Here is a 24315-nt window from a genome sequence, read left to right as displayed (position 1 = left end):
TTTTATTCAACTTGTAGTCTTAATTGGTTCATTTAAATTCCTGACAGTAATGCTTTAATTCCTTAATTCTGTCCTTGCTTGGATAATGAAATTATCTTTACAAACTTGGGCTGATGTATATTTTTATTTTTGTTCACTTTTCAAATGTTAAAATCCTGTATAGGTTTGCTTATGGTATTTTTAAGCAGCAGGAATTGTGTTAGGAAGTGACTCATTTTTAAAAACGTGTAGATAAAATTTCTAAAAATTAGACTGATACCATCACAGGCCAGGGCACCAAGAAAAGTGCTAAACTAGAGGTATAAATTGTTAAGTAAGTTTAGAGGAAGGACAGAGTTCACACTAATTTGAAAGAAAAACATTTGCTACCGATAACATTCGGTACAGGAAAACCAAGGAATTACCAGAAGTAATAGAGACTGTTTACCTGGAATTAACTTTAAAACCTCAAGTGTATTCCAGGCTTTTCTTCTGTCTTACTTAGCCAGACTAAACAAAATCAAAGCTCATTGGTTGTGAATAAAAGTTCAACCTAAGTAACAATCATTGCCTAATGTGGTTTAATAAACTGTGGTTACTTATACTTTGTGCTTTTTATTTGTTCATTGGCAGCTATCAATCAGATTCTGAGCATCTTTCTTAAATTTGAAGAACCTTTTGTGATGGGAGTGTGAGGAATATTTTAATTCAAATTTATATTCTCTTTGAGATTAGAGGATATTTAATATATATGCCTATATTCTCACATCTGTCTTTAAAATTCACCTCAAGGCATTGCAATAATTACCATTACCATTAACAACAGTAGAAAAAGATTTTAAAGATAGTTTCTGTACCAAACAACTGACTTTGTAGCCCATTTAAATTGAGGATTTCCTGTACTTCTGTTTTCATGTCTTTTTTCAGTATTCTCTTTCATCCATATGTTCTCATCTTTCTCCTATTTAGGTTTCAAATGTACTGTTCTGGATTATACACATTTAAAATCGTAGCTATTTGTGATATTTACCCATCCTCTGCATGCCTATCCTGTCTGACTAGTTTATAGAAATCCCCTTTCCTTCCTTAGGTCACTATTTATTTAACACTTACTTTCTTTTCTTCATACTAATATTCCTTGCCATCTTGATACTTCAAGTCATGTCTTTCTTACCTTCTTGATTTGGAATGGCATAAATATATGTCACTGTAGACTGATATATATTAGACCCATTCCAATGACAGACTGATTTCTAATTGTGATTGAAAGAAGGAAGAGCCATTAGAACACTTGCATATAATTTTTACTATGTAGAATTTGGAGTTAATGGTAATTTCAACTATTTCTTTCTTGTTAATTTCAACTCTTAATGCATATAATTATAAGTTACAGGAAGTGATGGAGAGGTAAATGTCTTGTAGTCTGGCATCATTACTTTGAAACTTGAATGCCTTTTCTCATAGAAACATTGTAATTCATAGTGATTATTTTGGTACTCATCTTTACATTGTGCACTATTTTTGTGAGCTAATTTATGGATATATTCTACATTAATAACATTGATATTAATGTACCAAACAACTGACTTTGTAGCCCATTTAAATTGAGGATTTCCTGTACTTCTGTTTTCATGTCTTTTTTCAGTATTCTCTTTCATCCATATGTTCTCATCTTTCTCCTATTTAGGTTTCAAATGTACTGTTCTGGGTTATACACATATTACTGACTATCTACCAAGAGGAACTTGCATCTTTGTTTTTAACACCCTTCTTTTAAGTAAATATTAATGAAAGGGAATCTGAGTGAGAGAATAAAGGTGAATTGGCACAAACCCATCTCAGTTACTGGAAGGAAAACACTACCATCTCCTTTAGTGAGTTTTCAGATATAGAACATATTCAAGTGAAAAAACAAATATTGGAGAGCTCAAAGATTGTCCAAAAGGGCCAGTGAGCCAGAGATAGGAAACAGGAATAAGACTAAAAATCTCACTGCAGAATTGGTCATGGCAATGTTCTAGTGGGTGCAGAAACTGCTACTTGCACTATGACCATCACTAATGCAAGTCAGAGATTTCCACCTGATCTTCTGTGGAGATGGAAGATAAATCAACTAGAGTAAAGAAATAGATAAAGAATGTGCACTGTTTATATGATATTTTTGAGAAACTGAAAGAATTTGTTTTTGGAATAGGAAGAAAGAGATATGGAGGGAGTCAAGAGGCCAGTTGAGGTATTTAAAGAATTCTGTACTAGAGGTGATAGTATCTGGGTTAGGGTAATAACAGTGGGAATTGCTAAAATAGGTTTAATAGAATTGACATTTACAACTTGCTGACTTGTGTGTGGGGTATAACATAGAACAAATGGAAAGGATAAAATTAGGTACCAGATTTCTGCCCTGGATAATTAGGCAAATGATAATATCATTCACTGAGAAGAACGGATTTGGTAGGAAGATAAATTTAGTTTTGGAAGTTTTTAATTATTGTGCCCATCAGTTATTTGAGTAGAAATATCCAGTAGGAGGTAGGATTTAGAAGTATGAGGTCCATGAGAGAGAGCTCACTAGAAGATAAAGATGTTTGAAGTCACAAATATGTAGTACATTGGCTTTTAATCTTTTCCTCTGTCATATTAGTAACAGTGTGAAGGTAAGGGAATATCAAAGAAGCTGTAACAAAGTTTGCAAGTTTGGCTGAATATAAGTTCTAAAACCCTTTTTTTTTGTGCTTCTGATAACTATCCCCATGCCAGCCGCACATACACAGCCTACTCCCAAGAATCATTGAAAAAGATGAATGAAACCATGGTAATGGATACAAGATGTCCTAGAGACTGCATAGAGTGAGAGGAGAAAGACCAAATAAATAGGGGAAGATACATAAGGAACTGAAGAAAATGAAGCCCAAAGGGTACAAGATAAAAGCAGTGGGTAGGAATTTCTGAAAATACAGTGAGGATAATATCTAAGGAGAGGAAAGTGATCAACAACAGCAAGTGCTCCTTTAAAGTCAAGTAAGAGGAAGACTGAGAAGTATTCATAGACCAAGCAACAAGTTGTGACATCATTGATCTTAGTATGAGCAAGTTAAGTGCAATAATGGAAGCAACTGTCAACATTCAGAGGATGAGTGAGTGAGTGAGAAAAGTAGGTAGTAAGGAAGTTAGCCAAGAGTAGAATTCTCTTAGGAAATGGCTGGGAATGAGATATGGAGGGACTAACAGAGAGAGAAGAGCAAGTAGCTGAAGGGGATATTTGTTTTATAGGATTTTGTTTGTAAAAATGGAATAATTTGAGGTGTGGTGTTAAGTGTTTATCTGTTGATGAGAAGTGCCATGAGAAAGGTAGAAGATAAGAAAAACAATCGGGCTCTAGAGTATTGATTTTGGGCCTCCTTCTGTATAGATTAGTTGACAGCCAGAAAAATCTAGAAGCCAAAAGTCCACTTAGAACAGACTAGAAGAAAGTAAGGCAGTTTTGTTCCAAGGCTCTTTTAGCAGGAAATGTGTAAAATATTGAAAATAGATGATATTTATAGCTCTTTTGCACTATATTTCAGTCTCAAATATTTTCCTTTTTAAGTGGGGACAACTTTCATTATATTAATGTTCCTCTTTAGATAGGCAGCTCAGTTCATTCACAGCTCTGCTAAAGGTCATTCAGTCAGTGGTAAATTAAAATCTTAGATTGTGCATTTGACTTTAAAACTGAATTTCTGCTTCAAGGTGATTTATTTGTATATTTTTATATGGTATTGTGGTGAAAGTGATGGCAAATGGGAGTGGTGACATGGGTTTTACCGTTAATGAAGTGGCCTACAGACTAGTAGAGTAGAGAAGGGGAATAGAGGAAGGTGAGAGGAGGGAAAGAGGAAGCACTAGGGACTGAAATGGAGCAAATTATATTACATACATACATAATTATGCCAAAATGAACCCCACCCCACTATTATGTATACTATACGGCAGTAATAAAAACATTTAGGGAAAAAAAGTAGCTTACAAATCACATTTTTATTTGGCTTTTGAGAATTATTGATTATGTTCTCGTGCATGTGTGCGCGCGCGCGCGCGCACACACACACACACACAGACAAAAAGCCAGAACTTTTTAAATATAAATTTAAGGAAGTAGCTATAAAAAACTGAAATATTAATCTATACTTTCTTTCCTTTTCTTTTGTTTTAACACAGAAAAGCCTCCTAATAAAAGCAGTATGAGGATAGTAGTGGATTCAGAATCAAGGAAAAGAACCATAGGTTCCGGAGAACCTGGAGTTCCTACAAAGAAGACTTGGTTTGATAAGTAAGCTGACAGGAAAAATTGGAGAATTATATTGTACACAGATTTTTGGGATTATTACTGTATCACAATATGTTACATTTTTTTCTGTTCTATAAGCAAATCCCCAAATAAAATTTAAAGTTTTTTCCTAGAAATTTTAAAGTTCATTGTTTGGTACTAGAAAGGCATTTTCTTGTAAAAGCAGTATAGTGGCTAAGAACCACATTGCTTTTTCTTCTATCTACTTCCCAACTTCCTCAAAGAGAGATTACACTTTACTTGACATGTATTTTAATACTAGCTATGTGAAGGGTGGTCATAATACCATATCATTAGGAAAAAAAAGGTATGGATTAGATCTGGAAAGATCTTAGCATATAGGCCATTTCTCTTTAAGAGCTAGAAAGGATTGAAGAGGTAGGAAAGGTTCAGAGAAAGGTATAAGGAATCAGAATGTTGGGGAGGGTGTCATGAGTCATTTATAAATTTTCATTTATGAACTGAGATGAGGACCATGCTTTTGAGCTTTAATATTTAAAAATACATAGTTTCTAGTTCTGGCTTTGTGATTATTTCTGTGATTTAAGGCCAACAGTACACTCTGGGTCACACTTTTGTCCCCTTTTCAAATGTCAAGTGTATTGTGTGTACATTAAAAAAACAAACCTGGAAAGAGGTTGAGGTGGTCATTATTTGTACCAATAACCAATAATAACCAAATTTAAAATTTAACTGAAGTTTTTAAATAGGATACATTTCAGTAAACTAGCTTTGGCAGAAATGGAACAGAGGTTATCTGTGAAAACTGACTAAATTGGGGTATGAGTTAAATGTTAAATAAGAGCAGATCAGAAGTTTGAAAAAGTAACCAGTGTTATAATAGCAGAACCATGAAAGATGATAACACTATTAATTTAGAAGCTGTTTGGAAGATAATTATTTCAGTTTTTATTAATTTTCAGTATTTTCAGTTTTGGGGGAAAATTTGGACTTTTGTTTTATATTTAAAACTTTATTCTTTTGTACTTGATAGGGCTCGGGATTTATAAATGTGTTGATCAACTTGATTTTTGTTTATAGGCCAAATTTTAATAGAACAAACAGCCCAGGCTTCCAGAAGAAGGTTCAGTTTGGAAATGAAAATACCAAACTTGAACTTAGAAAAGTTCCTCCAGAATTAAATAATATCAGCAAACTTAATGAACATTTTAGTCGATTTGGAACATTGGTTAACTTACAGGTAAGAGCTGTAAAATGATTCTCTTGTCCCTGCTTAATTATTTAGGGACCTTAATAAGAAAACCACTTTTATAAAGCAATATTATGGAAATTTGTTAATATTCTAAAGTTGGGGCATTATAATAGTCTGTTTTCAGTTACTGTAGTGAAATACCTGATGCAGGCTAACAAAAGAAGCATATTTAGCTCTTAGTTTTGGGGGCCGAAAGATCAGGTAGTGCCATTGGCTTGTCCTCTAATGAGGGCCTAAGGGTGGATGGTATTACGAAATGGGAATACATGTGAGAAGTGATTACATCTCAAAACAAGAAGTGATGCAGTCGTGCTTGCTATTGTGAGAGCTCAGAGATCTAAACAAATTCCTTCAGTCGTGCTTGCTATTGTGAGAGCTCAGAGATCTAAACAAATTCCTTAACCCTTCTAAGTGCTGTTTCCTTGATAACCTAAAGAACTCCCATAAGGCCCCACTTCTTAAAGGTTTACACTATGTCCCAACATCATTACACGAAGAATATAGGCTTCTAACACATGAATGCTTAAAGGGACACACACATCCCATATCCATACTATAGCAGACATGAAATGAAACTACCTTTTAGGGAAAAAAAATGATTGATTGATTGATAAGTTCTTGATTTATACACCGAGTTATATCTCCTGCCCTTTTGGACTTTTTATTTTGAGATATGGCCTCACTGAGTTAAGTTCCTCAGTCTCCTTCGTTGCTGGAGGGCAAGAGTTTTGATTGATAATATTAGTATAAATATTTTACCTAATAAAGGATGACACAAAGTTAAATAATCACTCTAGTAAAATATAATATAGTAGTTTTCAGTTCCTGAGTTTTTCAAGATCATATTGTCAGAATCATTTCAGTAAAATCATTTGAGCAGTCAAATATATTTCTGTAATTTCTGTGATTGGATGCACTTAACAGTTAATTTTGGGAACCAATGTCATGTAAAAATACATAGTTTCTAGTTCTGGCTTTGTGATTATTTCTGTGATTTAAGGCCAGCAGTACACTCTGGGTCACACTTTTTGTCCCCTTTTCTCTACCACTTTTGAACATTCTTTAAGAAAAACACAATATAAGTTATGTTTGATGTCACTTAAAATTTGTCCTTGGGTATATAAAACTTGGGAGATTTTTAAATATTATTTAAATTATGTGACATGTTGAAAGTGTTGTTTTCCCCCTTATGCCTACTTTTCAACTAAATTAATTGTTTTATAATCTAATAAAATCAATTTTAGAGGATATAGCTCATTCTGAGTTGATCTTTAGAAACTTTTCTTTTATAAAGCACAGGTATAAAAGTAATGGAGGGGAAAAATGCATGTTTAGAGTAGAGCAATAGAAATGAATGGAGAATTTTAAGGAAATGTTTTCTTTTCAACTTGATGTTTTCCACACATTTCTCTACCCATATAAAATAATATAATTGTTATAATTTATCATTTGTTGTCCTAGATTGTTTTTATATACTTATTGCTGTGTACATGCAAAAATTTTAAAAATGTTTATGGGTCCATAGCATGTATATTACCCTGTAGTTATTTATAGTTATTTACTTACTGTGGAATATCTCAGTATCTTTTTATGGCAGTTCAGTTTACTCTACCACATTTATATCTAGACATAAAAAAGTTTTCAGAATATTCCTATTTTCATACAAACATCTGTGCTTGAATGCATTTAACAGATAATTTTGAGATATACAAAATTAACTACACTGGTAATATTAATTTAAAAATTGTTTCAAAGCAAAACATGGTATCTCCCTATTGTTTCTGTTTGTATTTATGTAATTACTAATGAGGTTAATATCTTATTTTTGTTGGTCCTTTCCTGTGTCTTCATAGTACTTGCATTATTATGATTCACAAAATACATGTTTTGCAAAATCATTAAAAGTACCCTTGTTATCATAATAAAAATTGATGTTATTCTAATAAATAACATTATAAAAATATTATTTTTATAGTTTTAGCTAATATTTATTGAATATGTATTCTCTTTTTATGTGTTATTGCTGTATTCTTAAAACAACACTAATAAGTGGGTATTGTTATTCTTATTTATAGAAGAGGACACTGAGGCACAGAAAGATTAAGTGACTTCCTTGCTCTTATGTGAGAGTCAATTTCAGGATTTGAGCCAGGCAATGAGATTCAGACCAAGCTGTTAATCTCGATCCTTTACTGCTGTTGCCTGTGGCTTATATACCACACTTTCGAAAACACTGCTATTACGCAAGAATAGGAAATTGGGAGTGAAAATCTTGGATTTTTTTTTTAATTAGTTGTATGAGTCTATCTCTAGAAACATTCTTTGAATCTGTTTCCTATGTGTCAAATGTGATTGATGGTGCTGTTATATAGGTCTTTTTATTTTCTTCTGATCTTAGAAATATTGTGAAAATTACAGATTTAAAATATTGTACAGATTTTTTTTCTATGATATTTAGTTGGAAATCACCCCTTCCAAAGTAGTCTTTGCCATCACATTCATTGATGTACAGAATTTTTTTCTCTTGGTCTGTATTAAAATTTGAGGTAAAAAGAAATAGTTTAAAGGTCTGTATATAATATTTGTGCAGTCAGCTTTGCTGGTAAACAAGAGTCTCTTTTAATGCACTAACAATCCTTGGCTATTTACTATTTCTCCTGAAATAAAAGTAGACTATGGTCATACTTTAAATATAAAGTATCCTACTTGGAAGGAAGAGTGTATGACATCCTGAGGAATTTTGCTGTATGAAGAAACCGATTCCTTTAGAAATTCACTTTTCTTAACATTTTAAATCATAGGTTGCATATAATGGTGATCCTGAAGGTGCCCTTATCCAATTTGCAACATATGAAGAAGCAAAGAAAGCAATATCGAGTACAGAAGCAGTTTTAAATAATCGCTTTATTAAGGTTTATTGGCACAGAGAAGGAAGCACCCAGCAGTTACAAACTACTTCTCCAAAGGTAACGAGAGAGATTTGTGTGAAATTGAATGCTTTTTTCCAAGAGTTCTTAGTATATTGTCTAAGAACAGAGATATATATATATATGAATCAGGGGGGACTTGAGTTGAGATCCTGACTTTACTACTGTTAACTATATAGACTAAAGAAAGTTACTTAATCACTCTAGCCTATTCTCTCATTTAATTGTGAAGTTAATTCCTAGTTTAGAGAACGAGATGGAACAGTCCTGGCAGATAGGTGGCACTAAGTAAATTGTAGCTATATATGTATTCCATAAATTTTCTTTCTGTAGTTTATAAGTCATTTCATGGGAAAAAAATGTGCATGCATAAAGAAAATTGAAAGGCATTTGAGTTTTGATAATAAGTTACATTTTTAAAACTTATTATGCATGGATAATCTAGTACAGTTTTATAACAAAGTTTTACTTTCCAAGCTCCTGAACTAATCAGCTTGTTTAAAATTTTTTTTCTCCTTCTGAGGTAATGCCACCTTTAGTCCAGCAGCCCATTTTGCCTGTTGTGAAGCAGTCAGTTAAAGAGCGACTGGGCCCGGTACCTTCAACTACTGTTGAACCAGCAGAAGCCCAGAGTGCTAGTTCAGACCTTCCTCAGGTAAATGGAAGGTCTTATCTATCAAATATAAATCTATTATTTACTAATAAATTATCTATTATAATATTAGATTAACTAGTAAATTAGTTTCCCTCGGTGACTTGCATTATAGTTACTATATATGTTTTACACAGAAATGTGATCTTTACAGATTAGAATCCCACCTATAAGTTTTTATCATAACATTTTCACTGTCTTTATTTTTCTATTTGGTATTTGTATCTTAAATTCTTCTCTTTATTTAACACTTGTTGATTAGAAAGATTTCTTTTTCACTTTGTGAAGGATATATTACTGCAAAACTGCCTGAAGAGTGAAATTTAGTACACTTAATCTTATTTTTTCCATCATCTTTTTACTTAATTAGAATCCTGTTCCAGAGATAATTGTATTGAACTGAAAACTTTTGGGAAGGGAAGGCTTTTAATACCTCAGGTTAAGTATGCTTGATATACTGTTTGACATACTAAAGCAGGTCACTCAAAACTTTGCATCACTTAATCCTGACTTTGGGATACTCTTCTCCGTATATCATTTCCTTGCCACTTCCTTAAGTGGAATTTTCTTGTTTCTGTATTCTCAGTCTATGAAACTTAGCTTTCCTTTTTCTCCATGTTTTAGGATTTGCTATATAAATAGAGTTAGGATGTGGTATCCTACTTAGCTAATAGATGACATCTTTTAGCTAAGTATGGGACACACATTTTTAAGCTTTAGAAGCAGGCATACGTTTTCATTATCCAAATCTAATTTAAAATGTGCTTTCTACTTGTTAACATAGGGAACCCTATCAGTGGAAGGGACTTCAGTAACCACCTGGTTCAGACTTCATTATTTTACATCATAATTTTTCATGATTAATATTGTATACTGTTTACTTTTGATTTTCTACGCATATTTTTCCCTCCACCCCCCCCTCAGTTTCTATGATTAGTATCTGTATACTCATAGACTCAGTATGTATTACAACCAGAATGTTCAAGATCCCAACAGACTTATATATGTTTGGGGAAACACTGAATATGTCCATTTTAATTTTTTTAGAATGTAACTAAGTTATCTGTGAAGGACAGGTTGGGTTTTGTATCAAAGCCATCTGTTTCAGCAACTGAAAAGGTAAGAAGAATAGCATGATGTGTTTGTCTTGGCTTTGTAAATGTTTTCAGGTGGCATCTTAATTTTTAATTTTTTCATAGTTCCAAACTGCTTCTTAATAGTATCTGTATCTTTTATTCCTACCTTTTTGCTTTCCATTTGCTGAAAATGAAAAATTAGCCTACTGTTTTTTTACTTTTTGCATCAGCATTTTAATACTTGCCTCTCTATTTCCATCTGCTCCATTCTTTTTGTTAGTTTTTTCTTTATATTTATTTTCTTTAGAGACACGATACATTTTAGTTAAACTCTGGCAGCCTTATAGTAAGAGCCATGAACTAGGAATTTTACCTGAGTTTGAACCTTGGCTCTTTACTTACTAACTGCATGATGTTGGGCAGTGCTCTTAACCTTTCTCAATCTTTTTACTCATTGGTAAAATGGTGATGGTAATATTCATCTTGCTCACCGGGTTTTCTGAGGATTAAATAAAATCTTTATTTAAAACTATTTTGTAAACAGGAAGGGATGAGGGATGGCATAATTGTAATTTTTTAAAGTTTATTACGAACAGCTATTAATATAGCCTTGCAATACATTAGTTCTTTTTTTTTTTTTTTTTTTTTGAATGAGGAGTTAAATGCAGATTATGTTAAGACCATTTATGGATCTGTCTGCTGTAGATATATATTTTTTTCTGTTTAGGTATGAGTGAATGCCCTGGTCTTTATTTTATTTGAGGTATGTGAAATCTCATAATATTAGAATTGAATAGTCCTAAGTCCCCAGTAGACCAAGGCACAATGGTTGTATAGTTTGATCTAGTTGCTGAGCCAGACTAGAATTTGTGTCTCCTATTTCTAGTCCATGGCTCTTTCCATTCTGAAGATTACAAAGGAAATTCACATCAAAGGTAAATAAAAACATCCAGTAAGGTAAACAAAACATCCAGTGAGATAGCTAACCTGCTGTCATCACTTATTCTTAAGTATACTATTTCCCACATTTACTTTGTTAAACTTAAATCTGATTATCATTCTATACATCAGACCTTCCTCTTGGGCATCTCACTGTTATTTCAGGTATAACATGCCTAAAATGAACTATTTCCCATATAAATTAACTTCTCCTACTCCCTACTTAGGTGATACTTCCATTTTCTAAACTGTGTAGTCTAAACTCCTCAAAACTCATGTAATCGTATTTGTAGTTCATTTCTTTTTCTCTTCTCTACAGAGTCCCTGACCTCTAATGGTAGTGTCTGAGCTGGCATCTTGAAATTTCCCTTCTTTATTTACATGTGTCACCATTCTGTTGTCAGACTTAATGTTAATTCATTATAGAAACTTTGAATTTCTCAGCAAAATTACTTGATTTACAGCTCATCCATATTTCAGTTATTGTGGTTCTGTTTTGCGCTAGGGTTTCCTTTCTACACTGGGGAATACTTTTCTACTTACCTTGCCCTTTTCTGCCTCCCTGCTCCCCCGTCCCCTTTTTGGTGGTAATTTTTCTGGATTACATTTCCCCCTTTCTAATTAAGTTCTATTCGTTCTTTAGAGATTAAAAATCTCTTCTAACATTTTCCATGAAACCACCATGTGGTGTATCTCCTCTCCATTTTTGTGTATTTTAGTCTATGCTATTAATGTTTACTTTGATTAGATTTATCCTGGCTTCATAATAAGTATATTAGGAATTGAAAAGAACACACTGTAAGATCTGCTATACTTGTTTATTGATGAGCAATTCTGGAGGCATTTAAATGCCCAGTTGTATTCAGGATCTGTTTATATCAAGATTTAGACTCTGGAATTGAAGTTTATACTAAGCTTTCACAAAATTTTAGTATTGTGCTTTGATGTGGTTTTCTTTATTTTTTAAGGTCTTTCATTTAGCAGTAGAATAAAGTTTGGGTTTGAGAGTATATATTAATATATATTATACTAATATAGTAACCACTAATTGAATTTGTAAAAAAAAAAAACAACACTATTGAGAATAGGCTATTTGTGGAAAAAATTATTAATAACAAAAATCTTAAGGAAAACAGTTACTTAAAAGAATGTAACATATATAGTCATCTTCAGTGAATGTATTTACAGAATAACATTTTATTTTTACGTATTCTTGGTTGTTTCTGTTCTACCCAATAGAGGGTTTTGGTTCAGAATCCTTAGAGGGCAAAGATCCAGAGAATCTTAGGAAGATGAAGAATGTTTCCCATCATCGAATATTATTTTAAAGGTTTTAATTTCTTTTTCCTAAATTGAAATCAGGAGAAAGTTCAAAGCTAGTATCTGTACAATATCTTCTGTCATTGTTAAAGTGAATGAATATATAAATGAAACTCTTACAACTTTCTTGTAAATGATAACCATTAATCCTTTAGTAATTGTTATTTATTCTAAAATTACATTTTTGTGAGAAGGCTGGGAGAGAGGAAACTTAAACCTAATTGATAAAGATATTGCAATTGGTATTAAGTATTATTTGAGTAGACTTGATCATTGAAGTGATGTTTGAGTGTTTCTGCTTAGTCTACAGAGACTTATGAAGAATAAAGGTTGGTGGGTGTTTATACCATCCTTGTTAGTTTTTTTTTAACTTAAAGTGTTCAAATTAAAGTTTTAGATATTAAATTTATGATACCAAGTTTAGTAGTATATTTTTTAGTCAAAAAATAAGTCTTGATCCCTTTGTATTGTGATACATTAACATTAGTATCAAGGAAAATTGTCTAGTATAATTGAAAGAACATTGCAAGAGTTCAGCTGTTGATTTAGTAACTGGCATTATATGTGATGGTGAAAAAGTTTTATTCTGTATGCCTAACTATAAAATTCAGTTGTTTTCATGACCCTTCGATTTATTCATTCATTCATTCATTCATTCGTTTTTTGTGCTGGGGATTGAACCCAGGTGTGCCTAACCATGGAGCCACATCCCCATCCCTTTTTAAATGTTTTTTTTTTTTTAGAGACAGGGTCTTGCTGAGTTGCTAAGTGCCTTGCTAAATTGCTGAGGCTGTCTTTGAACTTGCGATCCTCCTGCCTCAGCCTCCTGAGCCTCTGGGATTACAGGTGTGCGCCACTGTGCCTGGTGACCCTTTGATTTTTAAATTTGATTATTTTTAATATAGTTTTCCTACTTTAAGTGAAAAGATTAGGGAGATTTATGTTTTGTTGTTTTTTTTCCTTTCATAACCATTACTGGCCATTTTTAATTTTAATTTTTTAGTGCATCATCCTTTTTAGGATAATTACCTGGATTATTTTTTCTTACAGGAAAATATGATTTATTTGGAAATATTTGCAGAACTTTCTGGGAAATAAGCTATTGTAGCAAAAATCGACTATTGACTATATACATTTTTTTCTTTGATATTTATTAAAGTACTTCCTTGTAAAATTGTTAAGCCTTTTGCTTCTTTTAATCCTTTTGATATATGGGATATAAAATAGTTGAACTCAAAAAGGGTGGTGATTTACCTTGGAGTTGGGAGTTGGGGAGATGTTGGTCAAAGGATATAAAATGTCAGATAGGATGAGTAAGTTCAAAAGATAAGTATAACATAGTGATTGTAGTTAACTGTATTATATTCAAATTGCTGAGAATTAGATTTTAAATGTTCTTATTGCAAAATATGTAAGCAATGCAATTAGCTCAATTGAGCCACTTTACAAGATACATATTTTTAAAAATGTACACAATGTATGTATTCAGTGTTTGTCAATTAAAAATAACTTTAAAAATATTAAAGAAGAGTATTTGAGGAAAGCATCTGGGAACATGGCATTCAGGAAGCAGAGAGAGCTCCACTCTCCAAGGACAAAATATATACTCCAAAGGACACCCCCAGTGATCCAGCCTACTTGCTTGCAGTTACCACCCAGTTAATAGTTATTGGGATTAACACACTGATTGAGTTAAGGGTCTTGTAACCCAATTATTCCACTTCTATATGTCTCACACATGAGCTTTTAGGGCATACTTAATACTTTATGTCTAAACCATAACAGTGTGATTGTTTGGAAAGGCCATTATTTATGATTTTATCTTTTGAAAATATAGATATCTTACTATCTAAACTCTAGATTCAAATAGATTCAGTTAGGGAACCGTGTTTATAATCATAATTCATTATTTCTGTGCCACATTTTTTACCTTTTAATACCTCTGCTATTGGGTTGCACTTTACAGTTTTTTAGTGATATATGATAGTAGAAAGCACTTTACCTCATATATCTTAGAGTGCTTGAGTCTTGTGCTCATTGAAATACATTTTCAGATATCATATTTTTAGAGAAGGAAGTTACTGGATGAAACAAAGCAATTAGGACTGCTTCTAGGTAAATAAGAAGATTCCTTTATTAGTAGTCTTCTGGTTCTTGTCAGATACTTTTATTCACTTTGAAGCAACACTCTTTAGTCTGATATCATATGGTAAGGACACTTTGAAAAGAAGTATTTCCTGTTCACTGAAGTTAAAGAAATGCTAGATAAAATTTATTACATGGATTTCCTTGCTTTGAGGTTTCTCACTGGTTTTGGCATGAGGTGAACATTTGACCCTAGAAAATGAGGTTATGATATTCAATGTTTCCAATTTACTTAGAAATCTTTGGTCACAACTTTTCAACTTGTTATGTATTCTTCATAAAGAAAGAAAGATATACTTGATTAGACTCTGTTTTCAGCATATTATCTTATGTTTCTCCCCTTACCAAGTTATTGTCTCTCCTTTGTATAATCAGGGAGTTTGGCATTGTTTGGTGTGGTAAGATAGCAGGGAAGAAATTTTTCTCCAAAGTTATAGAGAATGGTCATCAAAGTTAGACTACAAACTAAAGAGGTTAACTCTGTTTTATGTTCTTTTGTAACATCTGAGTATTAGTTTTAATGATTGAAGAAAATTATGATCAGGTTTTGGTATATCAAACATTAAGAATTTTAATTGACAAAAATTATGCTATATAGAGTTAGAGTAATTATATCTCATTTTTATTTGAAAGGCTTATTAGACTTTCTTATACACTTAGAATAGTGATGAGTTTCTAATCTTTATGATAAAAGATTAGAAAATGGTCTCCAGTTTGCTGCTACTCCTCTGATATACCCACATGTTAATGTTTTGGTAGCTAAAAAGTAGGATGATTTTTCTCAGTGATACTCTTCCCTTTGAGTATATGGCTTAATCTTTTTTAGGTCATGAATTCCTTTAAGACTTTAAAATAAGCAATATTTTTTCCTCTGGAAACTTACAGTGTTCACACACTTGGTTTTATGTTTATTTTTTGTAGCAGTTGTAGATCTACCTGAGGAGATCCCTAGGCTCTTTCCTTAGAACCACCCCAGGGAACTTTTAACTGTTTTGCTTTTGAAAGAAAGAAATATGTAGCCTAAACAATCTTATTATTTTGAATTAACCCTGTTGTGGAAAAGGTTGTGCTCTTTGACCTATGTCAGTTTAGTTGGGTGCAAAAATGTTTTGAGTATTTACCATGTGCCCTGGCACTGTTGTGATAATGTCTGTATCTATAAGATATAGCAATATACCAAGAAAAAAAATTCCTCTTCAAGGAGAAAATTTTGAGATTTGTAAAGACTTTAGATACGATCAAATTGAACCTTTTCATTTTATAAATGAGTGCACTAAGGCCCCAAAAGGTGTCTCATCTTAGCCATGGTCAGCCTCACCATTCATGAGTTGATGAGTAAGACTTAGGTACTACAGGGACAAAGAGGAGAAAGACATGATATTTGTTTCAAGGCCTTTACAGTATAGACTAGAAGAAAGACACATCAACATATTATCAAGTCATTTTTACTGAGTCCAATGCTAAGTAAAAGTAGCTTGTAGTATTTTTACCTGATAGCTGGAGGTATAAAATTTCATATAAAGAGAAATGATCAGGACTTTTTGAATGTCTTGATTGTGTTATGCTGAACCTAAATTGTGTTTAAAGAGAATAAGTTTAAGCAGAGAGAATATTGCTAGCAAAGAAATGGAGAATGAATACATTTATTTCAGAGCTGCAAATTGCAAATGATTGTGTTAAATTGTTGATGAACAACATAAGGTTTTCTTCCTGTGCCATGCTTTTGTGTTATTTTTGCTTTAATCACTATAGATAGTAGTTAATGTATTCTGCAATTAGTATTTTCTGAGCAATATGGTAATGGCAGTGGTTGTTCTTGATTTGATATTTTTGTATGTTTGTCTTGCCCTAGAAGTATTTGGTAATTTGAAAATATTTTTATTTAGGGCTTATTCTTCATTCATACTCTTCCTTTCAGATCATCAAATGTGATTTAGTTATTATAAGTATATAATGCATCTAGTTTAATTTTGCTACATTTTATTAAAATTAAAGCTGAGTTTCATAGAGGGTAGAACCTAGGAAATTATTAAAGATTTATACTTTTTTTTTAAGAAATTGAATTTGTATCGGTAGGTATTGTCTACATCTACTGGCCTAACAAAAACGGTGTATAATCCAGCTGCTTTGAAGGCTGCACAAAAAGCCTTACTTGTTTCCACCCCTGCAGTTGATAATAATGAAGCACAGAAAAAAAAACAGGTAAGTACATCTAGTATAGTGAATAAAATTTGCATATAAGAAAAGTGTCACAAAATAATATTAAAAGATGTATGTTGGCTGTGGCTGAACTTCTGTGTTCTATAGTATAGCAGTGAATATTAAATTGTCTCTTAATAGAAGGTTCCTGATTGATCTTTTTTTAATATATTTATTTATTTTTTTTAGTCATAGTTGGACACAATACCTTCATTCCATTCATTTATTTATATGTGGTGCTGAGGATCGAACACAGGGCCCTGCGCATGCTAGGCGAGCACTCTACCGCTAAGCTACAATCTTTGAAATTTGCACATAGAAGTTTTACATAGCCAAATTTTGCATATAATTTTTGTTTCCAATCTTTTGCAATTATAAACACTTTTCTCCTCTTGAGTTATTTTATCACGTTAATAATATTCTAATGATATCTTTGATACCTGACTCTAGGAGGCACTGAAACTGCAGCAGGACGTCAGGAAAAGGAAACAAGAAATTTTAGAAAAGCACATTGAAACACAGAAGGTAAAATGCTAAAGTTAGATTTGGTAAAATGTATTTACAAATGTTATGTTTTTTTGTGAATTTTATCTTAATACTATTTAACTAGTCCTGAGAAACAGATTATCATTGTTAATGATAAAAATGAAATAGCTGTAATGATTTTGTCCCATGAATATTATTAATAGTTTGTGTTGAGAATGAAGAGTAGACATTGAAAGATGGGTGTGGGTTAAACAGAACCATGGTTATCAACATGAAGTTAAAACAATATAGTATTCATTCATCTGTGTTACTACACAGTAGGTTGATCAAAAGTTAATGAAATGAAAGCTTTATTTCAATGTTGATTTGTACCTCCTTTTACTGGCTTGGGATCTCTTAGTCCTGTGTTGTGTTGTGCAGTAGCCACATCTAACAATTGAGTGTAATCTAAGTGTAGAATACACATCAAATTTCAAAGATGTAGAAGAAAAAAATTTGATAATGTCTCTAAATTTTTACCGAAATTTACCATTTTGGATGTATTAGATTAAATGTTATTGAATTCATTTTGCTCATTTTTGGGGGTAGTTTTTCTCTGATTTGTAACATTTATTTAGTGTCAGTTCTTGATTATGTGTAGGTTGATATAGGACATTTGAAAATATAGAAACCACATTTTAATTAGAAATGTATGTCTTTACTAATTTAAGTTTGGGTATACCTTATAAAGAGAAATCACAGTGCTTTACATTAAAAACTAAAGCCATCTTAACTCATAGAACTTGCAATACTATGTGGTTTCTTTCACCCCATGATATTTTGCTTGTCTTCTTATTTCCTTTCCATGTTAAGGATATCATTCTCAGGGTAACTGATTATTGTTCCCTATGGCAAAGAAAAGTAATTGTACGTTGTACCTAGTTTTTCTATATATGAAAGGGGCCATATTATACATTTTCTGCCCCCCCCCCCAGCTCGCCGACTATATTTAGAGTGAGAATATTTGAAGAAGCATAATAACAAATGAATGAGAAAATGAAATTTATACTATCTATTTCAAGTTGAAAACTTTTCCGGGATTTGAATTAAATTTTTTTTTTTGGTTGTATGCTTTGAACATATGTTTTAAGAGAGCCAAACAGTAATAAATTTCTTTACAAGGTAAACCAGTAGTAAGACTTGAATGGAGATACAGTTAGCATCACCAAATCATTCTTTAGATACTTGGTAGTTGTTAGCTTAGTCATGAATACTAAATTAAGAATAGTAGTATTTATTTTTATATTTACTTTGCTGTATTTGTTTACAAATAGTAGTAGGAGCAAATATTCTAAGATTTTTCTGTTTAAAAATTTGGCAGATGTTAATTTCAAAGTTAGAGAAAAATAAAGCAATGAAGTCTGAAGATAAAGCAGAAATAATGAAGACTTTAGAGGTTTTGACAAAAAATATTACCAAGTTGAAAGATGAGGTGAAAGCTACTTCTCCTGGACGTTGTCTTCCAAAAAGTATAAAAACCAAGACTCAGGTATTTAATTTGTATGTACTATTCATATTACTGTTTATTAAAAAACATTAAACATATCAAGATTCTGTTTTATTTTTAGGTACTGTCCGTTGTTCAGAATCTATCTGATCATTATATGTAACATTCTCTCCCACCCCACCAATAATAAGTAAATAAATACAAATAAGTAAACTCAACTGATCTTTTGAATCCTTTGGCATTTTAGTTGGAAAGTCAGTAATTAGGAAAATAATTATGGAAAAGTTAGCTTGAGGACAAAATAATATATTTACTTGATTGATTGACTAAGGAGTTTGAGTTTTATATTATAAGTAGTTGGTGATATAAAAGGTTAATGACAGAGAAGTAACATTCTGTCAGTACCATACAGAATGGATTGATTGGAAAGGGGAAAATTCAGTGAGCAAGATTTGATTAAAGTATTTATATTTGGTATGTGTGTAGTATATATGTGTCTACAATCATCATACTGGTATTTCTAATCCAACACCACATGGTTCTCTTTTTCATTTTCTATATTTTATCCCCTATTTCTATAGTAATGACTTGGTGTTATTATACTAATTTAATGTTCATTGACAATTCTGAATCTGTAATACATTCAAAACAGTTCCAAAATTGTTACAACAATAATACTTCCAACAACTAACTTAATTAATATAATTTTGAATATGTTTGCTTTCTTTGCAAAATCTATGTATTCTACTCAGGGTAGCATTAGAAGTATGGTCTAGTTTACTTTTCTTCCTTGTATATACTGTGTTGTGAATTTGACAGGTTTATTTCTGATTTTATTTAGTTTTGGATCCCCTCTCCCTGGCCCTATTCTTGTTGATTTAGTATTATTTTTTAACAAGTAAACGAGTGACATTGTTCAGAAGCCAGACTGCATAGAAAGGTACACATAGAAGACCCATTCCTAGCAATATCATTCATTTCTGGTTTATTCTTCTAACACATAAAATACACACCTCTACCCCTACATGTATGTGTTTGTGTCTAAAACACCCAAATGTGTGTGTGTGTGTGTGTGTGTGTGTATTCATTCTTACCTACATAAAAGCATACTATATATTGTTTATTAGCACCTTGACTTTTTTTGTTGTTGTTGTTTTACAGTTACTTTCTGAAAATACTATATATCAATCCATAGAAATCTCACTCTGGCTGTAGTACAGAAAGTTAATTGTAGGGAAATTTGTAAAATTAGCAACAAGTGAGGAAACCCTTGCAGTATTTTTAACCAGAGGTGGTCCATGGCTTGGACTGGAATATTAGTAATAGAGACAGGAAAGAAATGTATGGATTAAATGGAAAATATGTAGAAGTTCATTGTTTGTTTTTTTTTAAAGTTTAGTATACATGCAGGATATTAGTTATTATTAACTAAAAATATTTATTTTTTTAGATGCAGAAAGAATTACTTGACACAGAATTGGATTTATATAAGAAGATGCAAGCTGGGGAAGAAGTCACTGAACTTAGGAGAAAGTATACAGAATTACAGCTGGAAGTATGTTTTATCACAGCTACACAGTATACTTAAAATAAGCAGATGTAGTTGTAGTGGTTAACTGAAAATAATATGTCCTTCATCTAGTCAACAAATATTGACTGCCATATGTGTTGGTATATTAAAATGGAGAGGAAAGAGGACAACAGGTTTTTTCAAAACTATTATAGAAAAATGTTATTTAATGAAGTGAGGCAGTGGTTCTACCTATATGCTCAGATTTCTTCATTTCTAGTGAATTTTATTTCTTTTTGGTCTTTCTTTTTCCCTAGGACTAAGAACTATTAAAGGCTTTTCAGACATTCTTGTGGAGATATTCTTTTATATATAGGCATATTAACTTGCTCTAAAGGTCCTACTTCTAGTGGTAGAACTGTACTGAAAAACATGCTTGCTTAAGTTTTGCCTATAGATGGTGCTGTGGATGTTTTAAAAGAGAAAATAAACCACTTTCTTGTAATAAAGTTACATAGGGTTATTTTTTGGAGTGGGGGCTACTGGGGATTAAACCCAGGGCCTTGCACATGCTGGGCAAGCACTCTACCACTGAGCTGCATCCTCAGCCCAATTATATGGTTTGTTTTGAAAAACCCCTAGCAAAATTGATCGCAATTATATGACATAATAAGTTTTAATATTTTCCCCAGAAATGTTTAAAAACTAGAATTACATTCTAATGTATGGAAAGAGTCATTAATATGTTATTTACAGGTTTATTTTCATCATTTGACAGTTTAAATTTTTCTTGTTTTAGATTATTTTGATTAATCTGAGTATAATGCTGTTTTCAGTTTCTTGGCAGTGTCGTCACTTTTGTTTATATTTGTTTCAGTGTAGTAGAAATCTATTGAGTACTACTGTGTAGGTATTAAAGACTTACAGCAGCTACCAGAATTGTCTTAAAAGCCATATTTTGTCAAGAGTTAGAGGAAACTATAGAATTGTTTTAAACATGCAGACATTTGCATTCTCTAGGGACTTGATCATGTCCTACCCAGGATAATTTTAAATATGTTAAAATTATTATATGTTATAGAAATTGTGTTGTCCCCTTTCATGCTAATGTTGGTGGCATGAATGTATTAACCTGACTATATGGTTTCTTAGAGGCTTTTAATTTGTGAATCTTGAAATACAATTAAAAATTCATGTTTACTCAAATTTATTTTTCAAGGAGCATCTTGAGATGTATTCCTTGGAGCATACTTTAGGATATTGCTGTAACATCTATCACCTCGCATACTTTTTTTAGGAAAATAGAACATTTAAAATCTGTTCTTAGAAGTATATAATACATTATCATCAATTATAGTCACCATGCTGTGCAAGATACTCAAAACAGCTTCTTCTTGTCTAACTGAAACTTTGTACCCTTTGATCAACATCTCCCCATTCTCCATGCCACTACAGGCTTTGGTTAACCATGGTTCTGCTTTTATGAGTTTGTGGGGTTTTTTTAGATGCTATATATAAATGAAATTATACTATATTTGTCTTTCTATGCATGACTTACTTACATCACTTAACATTATTATTTGGATTTTAGATGATTATTTTGGCTAATGTTAAGATTAACTGCCTTGAGATGAAGAAACTAAAATATTTACACTAATAGAGGTTTGACAGTTGTGCCTGCTTGTCATTTCCATTTGGATGTCTAATATCCTCATCAGTAAATTCAGAATTGTGCTTTTCTTGCTCCTAAACCCCATTTATACAGTTACCCAAATTAGAAGTATAGGAGTCTTTATTGATTCCTCCCTTTCCTTCAATGTCCATATCCATTTAATTATCCAGTTTTACTTCCATATTTAAATGTTTATTCTTCTCTCTCTTCCTTGCTGATCCTACTATAGTGACATACTTATTTCCCAGCTCATTCTTTCTTCTACTGTATTCCTAAAAATCTAGCTATAATTTCATTTTTAATGCTGAATTGATTACATTACTCTATTTTACTGCTTAAATTCTTAATAGATTTTTATGGTCTGAGATAAAAATAAAACTCCTTAACCTGATCCCTAATTCAGCTGATCCTGATCCCTAAATGCAGCTGCACTGAATTTTATCTATTTGGAAAACAGTGTTCCTTTCAGCTTTGGTGCCTTTTCTTATATTGAATCTCCTGTGTTGCACTTGCATTTTTTTTCTTTGATTCATTGAGCAAATATTAAGTACAATCTGCCAGCTACTGTTGAAGGTGCTGAGGATAAAGCAGGGAATTAAAAATCACCTTCAAGAAACTTCATCATAGGTGGTTGCTCACTGCAGATCTTTAAAGTTCTGTTCAAATATTTAAAGTACTTCATCACTTTTTAAGTCACTTTTCATTAATATAACTAGATAACTTAGTTGTTTGATGTCTCTTTATCCCTCTTAAGTTTTGAGCTTGTTGAGGATAAGGACTTGCATAGTGCAAGTGGTTGGTAAATATTTCTGGAATGAAGAAATAATACAGTACTCATACAGAGTGTTATGGTAGAATATTAATTAGTATAATACCTTGGCCCTATAATGATGTCAGTAATAAGTGATCAAAATTATGATTTTGAGATAACTATACCTAACTGATCCGTTAGTAATTGACCCATTGAGACAACAGGTTAAGAAATAGAATGTTATATTGAAAATGTATTTATTGTGTATGTGGATATTATGTGTCTGTGTATTAACCTGACTTTTGAAGTAATCTTCAACACTGTATGCCATTTAAGAAATCCCAAATTGCTGATCTTTTTGTACCATATCATGACAGTTTAGCAAGAATTTAGTAAAAAGAGGCACATTTAGTAATTTCAGAACCTTTAATATTATTTTGTTATCTAAATTCACTTACTACCCTAAAAGTTTCAATTTAAAACCCTAATTTAAATTATGTGATCCTTTTATAGGACATTATTTGAATATGATGTCAAGTTACATAAAAGTTTGGCTCATCTGCCAGAGTATAATACTTGGCTTATGTTAAGACAGGTTGAGTGTTTCTAATCTGAAACCCCAAATGCTCCAAAATGGAAAGTTTTGGATTTGTGTTAGTCTATGCAAATATTTCAAAATTTGATAAACTCTGAAATCTGAAATGTTTTTGATCCCAGACATTTTAGATAAAACATATTCAATGTGTTCCGACTGCATTGTTTAACCTGAGCGTCTGATCTCTTGTAGGCTGCAAAACGAGGGATTCTTTCATCTGGTCGGGGTAGAGGAATTCATTCAAGAGGTCGAGGTGCCACTCATGGCCGAGGCAGGGGTCGAGGTCGCGGACGAGGTGTGCCTGGTCATGCTGTGGTGGATCATCGTCCAAGAGCATTGGAGATTTCAGCATTTACAGAGAGTGATAGAGAAGATCTTCTTCCTCATTTTGCGGTACTATTTTACTACCCAAGAGAACAGTTACTGATAATTATCATTGTAGATAATCGATAAAATTAAATAAAAAATTATGAAAATGACATGACTAATTTAAAGTAGTTGATCTGAACAAGGATTTGATTAAGTCCATAATACTTTTGTTAATTATTTATAAAATGGGAACTCTAGTATTTTTAAATTATCTTGAAGGAATGTTAAAATTCTTACATTAGGAGGACTTCAGGTGTTATGAAATGAATGATTTAAACTTTATTGTTTCAGACAAAGACATCCTATAGTTTGTTTTGTTTGTTTAATTATTCTTCATGTTCTGCCACACCAGGCCCTGTAATTTAGTTTTGATATTTACTTACAAGGAAAATTTAACATGTTACATGGGCCATAGCAAATTTTTTTCTGAATGGAATTTTCTTTGTTAATATTATATTCTTGATCAATCTAGTAAGAATTGAAAGAGGCAAAATTTTGATATGATCTTAAATTTCCTTAGTTACTTAAAAGAGTTTTATACAATGGTAATAGATAAATTAAAAGAAAGGAAAAGGAGATTCTAGTCCTTGCTAATCCTTTATTTAACTTAAACTTTCTGGAATTCATTAGTCTCATGTGTAGAATGGAGATTTTACCCACCTTTGTGCT

General features: G+C 32.0%; 1 protein-coding gene across 9 annotated transcripts in view; it reads left to right on the top strand.

Annotated features, from left to right (window-relative positions):
• Rbm26 (RNA binding motif protein 26) overlaps positions 1-24315 on the top strand; it is an 80621-nt gene that overhangs the window by 34154 nt on the left and 22152 nt on the right. For 6 of the 9 annotated variants that reach the window (XM_077795225.1, XM_077795224.1, XM_077795220.1 and 3 more), the window contains exons 10-19: positions 4177-4288; positions 5348-5507; positions 8321-8485; positions 8970-9101; positions 10146-10217; positions 16655-16780; positions 17228-17302; positions 18624-18791; positions 20200-20304; positions 23470-23670. In XM_077795225.1, the coding sequence (XP_077651351.1) occupies positions 4177-4288; positions 5348-5507; positions 8321-8485; positions 8970-9101; positions 10146-10217; positions 16655-16780; positions 17228-17302; positions 18624-18791; positions 20200-20304; positions 23470-23670 (1316 nt within the window). The remainder of the gene's footprint in view (positions 1-4176; positions 4289-5347; positions 5508-8320; positions 8486-8969; positions 9102-10145; positions 10218-16654; positions 16781-17227; positions 17303-18623; positions 18792-20199; positions 20305-23469; positions 23671-24315) is intronic. The other 3 variants (XM_077795226.1, XM_077795228.1, XM_077795227.1) reach the window with 1 other exon arrangement.

Source organism: Urocitellus parryii, chromosome 2, assembly GCF_045843805.1.
Source record: "Urocitellus parryii isolate mUroPar1 chromosome 2, mUroPar1.hap1, whole genome shotgun sequence".
Lineage (NCBI taxonomy): Eukaryota > Metazoa > Chordata > Mammalia > Rodentia > Sciuridae > Urocitellus > Urocitellus parryii.
The sequence above is the reverse complement of the archived record's forward strand: the minus strand, read 5'-3'. Positions and strand labels throughout refer to the sequence as shown.